This window comes from Tasmannia lanceolata, unplaced genomic scaffold (assembly GCF_043159265.1).
Source record: "Tasmannia lanceolata isolate RefF3 unplaced genomic scaffold, GAP_Taslan_0.1 ptg000002l, whole genome shotgun sequence".
Lineage (NCBI taxonomy): Eukaryota > Viridiplantae > Streptophyta > Magnoliopsida > Canellales > Winteraceae > Tasmannia > Tasmannia lanceolata.
The window spans coordinates 54,260,086-54,272,338 of NW_027518679.1; the positions used below are offsets into that span (position 1 = coordinate 54,260,086).

The window sequence follows — 12,253 nt, forward strand, 5'->3', positions numbered from 1 at the left end:
TCTTTGAAGGTCTTGTGATTCCTTTCCTTCCACACTGATCAGGTCACAACAGGACAAAGCCAATACCCATAAAATCTTTCCTTTGGCTGACTAAGGCAAAAACTAGGGCTGCAACAGGGTCGGGTTGGGTCGAAACCCTAGCCCAACCCTGGATCCCATTATCTCGGCCCTGACCCGCCCTGACGCTGAGTAAGGGCCGAAAAACCTCAACCCATGGCCCGCCCTACAGGGCTCAGTGCTGGTCCTCGCCCACCCTGATTGGCCCTGATTGGGCAGGGCCGAGCCGGCCCGGCCCTAATTGACCCTAGTGCAAATACCTGTTAAGAGTGCCAAAAATAAAGCAACCACTTATCATACAGAACAAAGTGATCAATAAACAGAGAAAGGGAACAAAATAAGAAAATATGAATTCAACAACATGACGGGCAACTGAGACAATTAATAATAATAATCTAAAGAAACACCAATCCAAGATAATAGAAAACATTAGCAAAAGAAACATGCATAGATGGTTCAATTCTACAATAGAAAACTTAGGGTCTAGCCGGGTTAGGGTACCCGAGGCATTAACAGAAAGAAGTTATACTACGAAGAACTGCGATCGGCAGCTGAGTCCATTCATTCCTATCATTTACCATATGCTTATTTATTGTACATGGGCTCCAAACATCTAGTAAATTGAGCAACATATCCTTCTCTGTCAAAGAAATTCCTCTGAATTCTTACATCCCACCCAGTTGTACCATCAACGTTACGGTCTTAAAGTGGGGGCCTACCTAGATATGGACTATCTCTAGGAGAGGTAGCCATATAAAGAGCCATAGATAACAACTTTTAGAGGATTGCTGCCATATCCGAGATTAAGCCAAAAATGAATCCCAGACCCAAATCCAACCCTCAAACAAATACCCGCCTTAAAGGAATCAAGAGCTTGAACAATATCTATCCACGCCGATTCCTTGTGGTCTGAAATCATCAAAAGAAATCTTACCCCTGCACCCATTGCCATACTTCTCCAGTCACCACATACAAAAGATGAGATTCTTCCTCCCCAAAATCCAGAGGCCCTGACTAAGCAAGGATGTATTCATGACACTAGGACTTCTAATTCCATTGCCCTAGTACTCTTAGGACTTACAGACTCAATCCCAACTGACCAAATGGTATTTTCTCCATTCTTCCTCACCTCTCTAAAGGTAATTCTTCTTGTCTCTCATGCTTCTTAACAACACTGAAGGAATAACGATATAAGGACTTCAAATAATGCTAAAATTTCAGAAGAACATATTTAATCAAAGTGATGTACTGTCCAAGAAAGAGAAGGCTCTTTTTTCATGGACAATTTCTCAAACTAGCCAACCACAGGATTTCAAAGCGCCGTAAAAGCTCTACCAATATACAGCGGCAAATCAAAATGTGAATTAGGAACCAAGGAATGTCTTTTCTAGTTTTTTTTTTTGGAATGATAACAGCATTTTTATTTCTCAAAACAAAATTACAGAGTGAGGGAAGAGAAGTCCATTACAAACAAAACAGGTCAAAGAAAAGACCCACATGTATGTTACAAAGGCACCCATCAAGGCGTTACAAATAGGGGTGTGACCCAGAAGGTCCGATGGATTCAAAGGATCCGAACGTTAATGGACAAGATTTGGCCATAACAGCTGTTTTGAACGTATCCATTGGATCCATATCCTAAGGGCTGAAATTATTTTGGATCATAACTCAGATGTAGCCACAGAATTAGGGGTGCAACTCGGGTCGATTTTTCGTAATTCAGGTTGAGCTTTTACCTTAAAATCGGGTCGGGGTAGGATTGATTCCATTTCATTTTTTAGCAAAAGCTCAACCCAACCCGACCCATGTTGCACCCCTACACAGAATCCAATGGCACGTTCTAGATTCGAATGGAGGCCTTGGAGGGCTCCCATGTACAAAAACCTTTCATTTATGTCAATTCATGAGGGGTAATTTTGTTACATTTAAAACTTCTATGACAAATAATATTTAATTTTTCCAGTTTTCGTTTCTTTGACAATTCTCTCAAGTTTCTTCCTCTTCCCGTCTTTAGCCCTAAGCCCTAATCGTGCACAACATAAGTAGGGCCTAGGACTTTTGATGGACGGTCGGATTCATCTAATTCAAAATAAATTGTGACCTAGACTCATAAATTAGATATGAAATGCACTCTGAAAAGGATCCGGCCGAGAAGGAATTTGAATGGATCGTGATTAAGATAGTGGGTCCGATCGGAAGTGAATCAGTTGACACCCCTAATCGTTGATATTGGCAGCCTTTGATCAAGCATATAATGTCCTCAATTAGCAGGGGCAACCCATATGAGATATCTCTGTGGACACAAGTAATGGGTCAAAAACTATAACCTTTTACCGATTCATAGTATAAGATTTAAACACATTTGAACAATATAAGAAAAAGAGACCTTTCCAAGATGATTGCGATTCCCATCTTAATTTTAGCACTATCACATATATTATTTGCGGTTTGGGAAGCTGTAACAAGACACACTAGTATCAACATGAATGGCTAGGATAATCCAATGAAGAAATACTATTGAGACTGCATTTATTTTCTTCATATGGGATCCAACACTAATGAGCTATGGAACTCTTCTCCATCTTAAATAGATTCAAGACATTGATACAAGATACAACACATGGAAACAAATGAGCTGGAAAATTCATGGAACAACACTAAATGAATGGCAGCTCCTGGTAATGAGGATTTACACACGAGAAAATGAAATTGCATTTCAAGAAACAAAGGTGGGAGTTAGTTACGAAATGTCAGTTGTATGGTTGGTGCAGGAATAGCTGAATTCTTCAGAGTTCCCATAGCTTGAATGAACTGTAATTGGTCATAAAGATTGGTTTTCTGACTCCGAGATGAGGGTCCGTCTGAGCAACCTCTGCTTCCTCAGGGCCTCATGGCACGGCACAAAGAACTTGTGTCTTAGAGCTTCCTCTGCACTGATCCTCAGCCTTGGGTTCACTACCAAACACTTGTCCACGAGATCAAAAAGGGAACCTGGGACTAGTTCCTGAAAGTCTGGTCTCCTAGTATTCATCTCGCACCATTCTCGTAGTCCCATTGATGGTAATGCTTGGATATCAAAGAGATCCTGTTTCATCAAATGGACACTGTAACCCAAACTGTCTCAATAAAAAGACAATGATCGGACGATGCGTAAGTCACGTTACCTCGGGGAAAGAGGATTCACGGTTGTGTAGCTTTGCCACTTCCCATAGATCTTCGCTGCCCCTCAACTTTACAATGTCCTTTATGTTTCTGCAAAATGAAAGTAATGTAATTAAGAAGATGAACTCCATGATGAAAATAACAGCACTCATCTGTTTGTATGAAGGGAGGGAATGTACTGTTCGGGATCACCGACGAATGGTGTTCTTCCTATCATCATGTAAAGTAAGGTGACACCGGCAGACCATATATCAACCTTGTAACCTTGATGTGTAGATTTGAATAAAACCTGCACAAACCAGCTCTAGAATCACTGCCTTTGATGGTGCACGTATACTTATAATATGTGGATTGAGCTGTGGAGAAGAATCACTATGGGAAATTAACGTGGAGGTCGATGCAGGAGCATCCCCTAGATTTACTACATCAGCCCATATTTTCTTCCTAGTGTAGTTTTTCTGAATGTGCTTTTATCATTTGTGCTACTTTCATATGTAGGAGGGTGGTTTAGTCATTAGACTAGTTTGATGAGTCCTTTTATGTCATTTCACCTTACTAGGGATAGTTTGGTTATTTTGTGGCTACTCATGTACGTTTTGGTCATTTTCTTTCACTTAGGGGTAGTCAAGTCATTTTACTTGTAAGTGGTCTATAAAATGGATTTTTCAGTCCGCTTGCTTTTGGAATTGAATTTGAATTTGAGTTTTTCTTAGATCTAGATCTAAGTTTTGAAGGGAATTTCCTCTTCTTTGCTAGAAGAAGGATTTTACCACATTTTTCCTTAGAATTTGAAAGATTGCAAGCTGAATTTTCAGCCTTTCTTCTCAAATCCCAGCACTTTCTTTCTTGTTTGCAAGGATTTCCATCAAGATCATCGATTTGGTGTCCTATCACAGAATCTACATCAAGTTTTTTCAAAAAAGTCGAAAAAAGCAATATCTGTCATAATCCAAGTGATTCCACTCCATGAGAGGGTTGGGAAGAGTGCTAGGTGGAGGAGATGAGCATGGCTTTAACGTAGGCCGATATGCATGTGTAAGAACAAATGTAGATCAATATGTGTGTAGATTGGCTGGTTGGCGGGCTAGAATGTAGCTCAATATGCAGTTATAGGTGTAAGGAAAAAAAATGCAAAAATCTTACCTCAGGAGCTCGGAAACCCTTAGTTCCAACACAAGGTCCTTCCCTCTTATGTTTCCCGTCTCCTAAAAACAATGAAAATCCATGCTTAATCATCGCAGGGCATAACAAACAGTAAAATACTAAATGCCACCACCTAATACACAACGTACCTCTGTTCTTTAATAGGCCAGCACCGGCAACAACAATACCGCTAGAGTGTAGAGGCATAGGAGAAAAAACTATTCTTCTGTCCACTTTCCCCGGAGGTGCAGCTACCCTCTTCCTCTGTGAAGATGGAGTACTCACTGCCTCATGATTTAGACTTTGGATTGACTTCTGTGCATAACTGATCAGCTCCTTCCTAGCTTGACAGAGAATGGGTTCCCTCAGCCTCTCCGCAGAAGGAGTCCTAGTACTTGTTGCGTCCTTTGTGGAGTTCACAACTGAGGCATCTGTGCCTTGACTCCCATACACATTCCTATTAAAGGTCTTAAGATGACCCACATCAGTTATTTTCTTCACGTTCTTTGTTTCAAGAGGTGACTTGCAGTCATTTACTGCTCCTCTAGTCGCAGCCTCCAGAAATTTTTTATGTACGACTTTCTTAGATTCTTTGGCACCAGGATAGTCTTTGATACTGGGCCGAGGAACATGTTCTAAGCTTTGATTGCGATCCGTCTTCAATTTACCTGACAAAATGAGGGACACATATATCAGACATCTCAAGCACATGCTTTTGTGCTTGAAGTATAACATATACGGAACTAAGCTTCAAAATCAAGGAACTGAATAGTGCATTGGTTGATCCCTTCGAAATCAGTTGCATTCATTTTAGTTCACCTAAAGGTATAAATCATATACAAAGTGAAAATTAAGCATCGAATGTCATCAACCAGAAACAATGAAGACTCCAGGCAATTTCTGAGCTATGTATTTTCAAAATATCGAGTTTTTATTGCGACATTTTGATGGAACAACAAAATCCCGAAATAATCCTGAGATTTTTCTAAAAAATAATCCTGAGATTTTTTTAAAAAAACAGCGATATTTTCATTTTTATCACAAAATATGACGATATTATCATGATATTTTTATGATATTTTATTTTATATTTTTTCTTAGGTTTTATATATTTATATATTTTTAAATAATTTTATTTTCAGAACTGAAAATAAGGAAAGGGGAGAGAGAACTCACTATTTGTACAATACTTCTGATGGAGATCCTGTGAAGGGAAAATTCAATAAACTATTAGATTTGTGCTAAGTGAAAAATTATTGACAAGCATATCCAGAAGGCAGGCAGAAGTAGAAAGTATCACAGACCATAGCTAAGTTAAAATCGATGAGGTAGCCTTTATTAAGTTTACGAGAGAAGAGGAAGTTCCCAGGCTTAACATCTCTATGCACTATTCCCTGACAAAGGCAAACACAAAGTTAAGAACAAAAGAACATGATTTAATGAAAATATAAAGTTCTATACGAGCTTCCCGTACCTGCTTATGCAAACTTGCAAGGGCTCTAAACATACAGTAACCATACCACTGGAGCTCAGATATAACTATTTCTCTTTTCAACACCTATATTTTAGAAAAGAAATGTTATGCTAGAAAAGACAATGAGGTTATTACAAAATGAAGCATCCAATATTCACCTCTGGTCTATCATGCTCAACATGCTCCAGAATGAAGCAGTCAGAGTTACCACTCCTAAAAGAGCCTTCATACTTTATCACAAAGTTCTTACCTCTGCATCAGAAGACGCAGCTTGCACATTAAGGCTTGCATTTTCTTGATTATAGAAATTAACTGCACTTAATAGCAATTAAGTAAGGACCTTCTCAGTTTCCTTACCCAAATCGTTCCAACATCTTCAACTCATTGTTGACATGGTGGGTGTTGGCATTTGCATGAGGGCCTAACAAAGGTATAAAGCACACATTTTAACTCATTACAAGAAGTTGCTTTTAAAAAAAAAAATAATGGCATCGATGATGGATTTTCTGAAGCTGTCTGAAAAGATTGATCACTACAAAAGTTAGAATTTACAGACACCACAAGTGAATGCAATAAGGATTAAAGAATCGAATGTCATATGCTAGGGTATCATTCAAAAAAAAAAATATTATATGCTAGGGTAACAGGCAAGACAGATGCAGCCTGCAAGCTACAACCTTCCCAGTCTGCTACTTGGATTACATTTGTTGCAACACAAAGGGTGGTCGACTTCAGAGAGTAAATAATAGACATGGTGAGAAAAGATCAATCACTTACCCGGATTGTTAAGGAGTGCTAAAAGCAGCCACCAAACTACATGTGTTTCCACACGTTTTCATAATTTTACAAGATTTCCACCAAAACCGAAACCAAAAGTTAAAACCTTGGATACAGAATCTCTACCAAGCCAGCCTAGCCTTTTCAAACTCACTATGTCTGAGTTCAATAGATCCGGAAACTACTCACAAATAATAAAATTAGAATCTAACATATATGAATAGTTTTGACTTGAAAATATATTTCTTAAATTTTTTTTTTGAATGGCATATTTTCTTCAATTTCCAAAACCGTAAATACATGACAAATGAAAATTAATGCACGAATCTATGTACAAATGCATCAAATCAACAATTACTTGATGCATTTGCACGATAATTGAACAAACAAGCAAAAAATTAAATAAGCACATACAAAGTGAGAAAGTGAAAAATCAAGATACTCTGCACTTTAGCCTAAATTATGACACGTCGACCAAAATTCTATAATTTACATAATAAGGTGGTAGTGTTTCGATTGATACCATTGAAATATTACCGAAATCTATACATGTCAACCTAAGGATTTCGTTTCGGTAGGGATGAAAACAGAAATATGTCAACTGTTTCGTGTCGTTTTCGGTCAGCATTCAGAAATATGTTGGGAAGGAAGAATTAACATCCTAGTTAAATAAATAACACATATTACTAAAGACAGTATAAGGGCTAAAGTGAGGACATTTAAAATTTGGAAAATTCAAATTTTGATAATGGCGAAAAACAGATGCTGCTTTATGTGTTATGACATGTTCTTCAACAATAAATGGGGCATAAGATTATAACCTAAAGTGCAATTTATTTGGTGTATGTCTTCATGTACCATGTAGATCCAAAATTTCCATCCAAATATTTTTTCCTATGAGAAAACCTCAAATACACAGTTTCACTAAATCTTTTGTCCTGATTGGAGTTCTCAATAATATGCCAACTTATAGTTTCTACTACAATAGCAGTTTCAACAGCATGCAGATAATAATGCAGAGCATAATTTCACAAGGATATGGTTTATTGAAAAGGAAATTATCTTAAAGATCGGCACTGATATAGCAAATCTGGCAAATTCCAAAAGGAAATTGTAGAGCATTAGATCCAAGATTTTAAGCAGCCAAGCATGTCACATAATATGATACTGGCACATCCGTGTTCAGAAACCAAACAAATCAATCATATGACAAATACAAAGGGCCAGTAATGTTTCACATACACTTAACAGCAAATATTTTTCCATCATTCTTTCTTTGAGCCCTGTAGACCGTCCCATAACCACCTGTAAGTTTCATGTTTGATAAGATGGTTAGATGGTAAAAATTGAAACGATAGCTTGATCGAGATCCAACCAAACAGCCTAAATATAATGAAGAAGTGCCTATACCTGAACCTTCTTCCTCCTCAATGACGAAAGATTCACAATCCGGTAGTGTTTTTGGCTCTAAATGATTCTGCGAATTGACCACCGAACATCCTCATAAATACTTTAGTGGTAATAAGTAGGGCTTAAACTAGACAAGCTAATCCTCTCAAGTTTACATTATTAAATACTCAAATATGGCATGCCTTTACTGGAATATAACTTACCTTAGGAGCTTTGGACATACGATCTGCCTTGTTTCCATTAATAGGCACATTATGATTACGACTACGCTTTGACTTTGGTTTCATGGAGACGCAATTCTCATCTATTTTAAATTGCTCCTGTTGTTTAGGAGAGGCAATGTGCTTATTTTCAGTTAGACTACCCAATTCTAGAGTTATGGCATCCCTGTGAATGTTATTTGCCTTATCAAATGATTTTCTTGCCGGCTTCCATGCATTGGAGGGTTGAGATGATGGAGCAGATGCAGGAGTTTCCATTTTTTCAGTTGTGTCCCCTGTGATTAAATTGGCATAGCCCATCCAATTCACTGATGCCACATCATTTCTTGGTGGTTTGCTCATCTGATCAATACTATCTGGGGGCCCATAATTTTCTGGATCTCCTTTAGAAGTGGCATAATCAAGGACATCTTGTTCTTTCAAACAATGAAACTGCATAGTGGCTCCCGCATCTTCCATTATTCTATGGCCTTCTGCACGGCAGTTGGAACTATCATGAGCTCCTTCCCTTCTTGATGAACGACTGCATCCATTGCCTGCTTCCAAACAAATTGCTGCCATCGAACTCAAATTCTTCCTGATCTCCTTCTGAACAATTAATTGGGTGCAATCGTCATCCCCCTTTGCTCTCTTCGACAATACTGATGCCTCCACAGAACTCATTAAGTGACCTATTTCTACATCAGGCCCACAGTCCTCAACACTTTTATATGTCAACGCTTTTGGAATATTTGAGCCAGTTTTAGTATTGGAAAAACTATGATCATAGTTTGGTAGAGGTAAAGATTCGGGCAATTCCCTTTGCACAATCACGTTGTCTCTATCACCGTATTTCATCGCAGTTTCATTTGCATCTTTTGGACGATCGATATCCTTTAACTCGTAACTTAACAACAGGACATTAGAGTCAAGAAACATGAGTGGACCTTCTCTCTCTCGTTTCAAAATGCCTGAGGTGTATTCTATGACAGACGAAGTACTCATGTCTATGCTCATACTATCAGCAACATCAACATGTACCTGCATTAATCATAGAATTTAGAAGAAGCAATCAAGAATTGATAAGTTATAAAAGACAAAAAATTGAAGGATCCAAGCCACATGTGAGTTTGGAGGTAAGTATAGAATAAGTACCAATAAGAAGAAAGTATTGAAAAATATGATCATCCAAAACAGTGTTTAAAAAAACCTTAAATAGGATACAAAACCCGAATATGGTGAAGACCATGCATTTCAATACATGGAAAAGAGATGTTACCAATTCCTCATCAGGATTTCAGTGTTGAAACAACAGCGTGGCAAGAGTCAGTAACAGCTAACAAGCATTAGTGGGGTATAGCACTAGCTGTGTTTATACCTTGAGCAGCCTGGTATAAGCATTAATTGGAACAAATTTAAAGGTGAAGGGGACTTGAGATGACGGTGTTATTGAGATGTAAAAGGATGAAAGAACTCGGTGTTTAAAAACACGGATGTGACACGGAACATGGCAAAGAAAAAATCCTTGTCGACTAGGCGCGGATGCGGCCAAGAACGCGGTTGACATGGTCAAAACTCGGGAGAGTCAAAGGAGTTTTTTTTTTTATTGGCTCTGTAGGGCAAAACACGGAATGCGGATGCGGTGTAATGCGGAATGCGAGCAAGGTAAAAGGGAGTCAACTCGGGCGAGTTCCGTGTGGAGTCAACGAGCTTTTAAACACTAGAAAGAGTGAAAGACTACACAATAAATCATGTGGATCTCAACCTTTCCCAATTTCGTATGTATTGGACTAGATGCTAACAAGTTTTCCCACATTTAACTGTTCCTAGAAAAAAAAAAAAAAAAAACTGTGAGTCTGTGACATAATAAACTAGGGAATCTTTCTCGATCACTAAAATATAACACACGCACACACACACACACACGCACACACACACTTTGACATCTATATGTATGTGTATGTAGGCTACTGATATTATTGACCCTACTGACATTAGTAGCATATATATATATAGGCTATTGTGTGTATGAGAGTGAGTGTGTGACTGCGTGTGGCACCTTTTTTGAACTAGCCCTAAGATTATCTGATTCTGCATAAACCTAATGACTACTATTTCAGTGACTTTCATTCTGTTTATCATCACCATGATGGCACCTTATATAGTTACTGTTTCCTTTCTCTTTTGTCTAAGAAATCTCATCATCTGTAAGTGCACAGTTCTACATGAATCTTCCTAATTTCATATGAACTGATTAAAAGTACCAATCTCTTCTATTCTTATAAAACTCCACCAGACAAAAGAAATATCATTTAAAGGTATAAGAATGCATAGCAAGATAAATCAACAAACCCTGGCACTAAAAGTCTAATGTTTGGAGGTTTAGTTTGATCAGCTATAAAATCAACAAGAAACCAAAATAGGATCTATAAATACCTCCGAAGAGCTCCTCCGCGTCCAGCTTGCTAATTCTAATACATGGCAACCTTCTTCATCTGGGTTCAACACATCACTGTCAGTAACTACAAAGAGAAGAAAATAGCAAACCGTATCCTATAAATTTCAACAACACAAACAAATTCACCATCTTTACCATTTTCATCGTGAAGCGACAACCTCCTTTTCGCAATTGGCAACAAGATTGATGCGTCTTTAAGTCCCTTCCGCTTCCTAAAGTACGTTCTAACATCATCGTTCCATAATCTCTTCGGTCCCGAAACCCTAACCCTAATCCGCGGCACAAAGGGAATAATAGCCTTTGATATGAACTCACCGAAAGCAGAAAACGCGGCAAAAGAAATAGTGACAAACAGATCATCTGTCAAAAACAAAGGCGAATCTGGAATTGAACAGAGCAACTCGATGAATTCCGACGGTGCACGAAACAAAGTGCATCTTGCGGCGAGTTCTGAAGGTTTAGCAGGGCGTCCAAGCCTCAATAAAATGGCTAAGAGATGCCATGCTTTTTCTCTCTCGATTGTGCTTATGTTAGAGAGATCTGTGTTGGTGAGAAAAGATACCATGGCGATCTAAAATGGAAGGATTTTTACTGAAATGTGAAATGAAAGAGTAACCTTGGACTTCAGATCTGAATTCCGCCATGAAAATTAGGGTTTTCTCTTTTCGGTGATTTGTGTTTGAGAAGGGCCGATCTTCTGAACAGAAATGTGGGAGATTTAGGGTTTGTCTTCGTCATTGGAGTGGGAATTAGGGTTTCGTAGAACCGTTGGTGAGAAATTTTCCGATGTGGCCGAGATCTTTCTGAAAGAGCTAGAGAAATGTCTGCAAATTCGACATGGAAAAAATATCTGCTAGAAAGAAGTGATATTGAGAGAGAGAGAGAGAGAGAGAGAGAGAGAGAGAGAGAGAGAGAGAGAGTAGCTTTTTTCTTTTCGGACAAATACATCTGGAGAAGAAGGGCGCGCGAATGCGCCTCATGTGAATTTTGAGAAGAACACGTGCGAAATTCCCGCGCTTTTTTCAAAATTTGTTTTCAAAATCAAGTGAAATGATTCCAGGACAACCATATTTTAATAATTGCACAGATGCAGCTTGTCTTTTCTTTTTTAATTGTGCTGGTAACAATTCCCTATTTCAATCTAAAAGTAATCTGGGTGGCCCCAAGTTAGGGTAAAATTGGGGGAGCCACGCATATCTCAAGTGGCTGGGACCAAATCAGGATTCTTTTGGTATCATTTCTCATATAATTGGGTCTTGAGCACTTTAGTGCATCTCTATTATTTTGTTGAAATAGAAATGTAATTTAGATATAAATAGATAAATAAATGCAAACTTATTAAGGTAGCATGATTGCACATTCTTGATGTCTGGGGCCCACTTAAAGATGAGTGGGCCTAATTCTAGATGTATGAGGCCCACTTATAAATAACCAAGCCTACTTCTAAATGTGTGGGGCACACTTGATTCCAGCACCTTGTCTTTTCCTTTTTGATTGGCTGCATATGAGGGTGGCAAAATCAACCGAACCGAACTGAAAATTCAGTTTCGATTACCAATTCAAATTTCGGTT

General features: G+C 38.4%; 1 protein-coding gene across 1 annotated transcript; it reads right to left on the bottom strand.

The window, feature by feature from the left end:
* Positions 1–2,455: 2,455 nt before the first annotated feature.
* On the bottom strand, positions 2,456–8,526 carry LOC143879148 (Protein kinase superfamily protein). Its single transcript, XM_077381349.1, has 13 exons — positions 8,227–8,526; positions 8,024–8,090; positions 7,856–7,918; positions 6,194–6,257; positions 5,995–6,088; positions 5,837–5,920; positions 5,667–5,756; positions 5,539–5,566; positions 4,512–5,030; positions 4,363–4,424; positions 3,399–3,508; positions 3,222–3,309; positions 2,456–3,142 (listed from the first exon to the last, which is right to left on the bottom strand). Exons 1-13 carry the CDS (start codon positions 8,500–8,502, stop codon positions 2,879–2,881), a joined length of 1,809 nt encoding a protein of 602 aa, XP_077237464.1. The 5' UTR covers positions 8,503–8,526; the 3' UTR covers positions 2,456–2,878.
* Between the last annotated feature and the right edge of the window lie 3,727 nt (positions 8,527–12,253).

Excerpts from the sequence above, each read along its gene's own strand:
- LOC143879148 (XM_077381349.1), bottom strand. The coding sequence starts at position 8,502 with ATGGAAACTCCTGCATCTGCTCCATCATCTCAACCCTCCAATGCATGG. Across the intron at positions 6,258-7,855 it reads AAAAATATTTGCTGTTAAGT|GCCCTCATGCAAATGCCAAC; the intron begins GTATGTGAAACA and ends TACCTTTGTTAG. Across the intron at positions 3,143-3,221 it reads GTGAATCCTCTTTCCCCGAG|GATCTCTTTGATATCCAAGC; the intron begins GTAACGTGACTT and ends TTGATGAAACAG.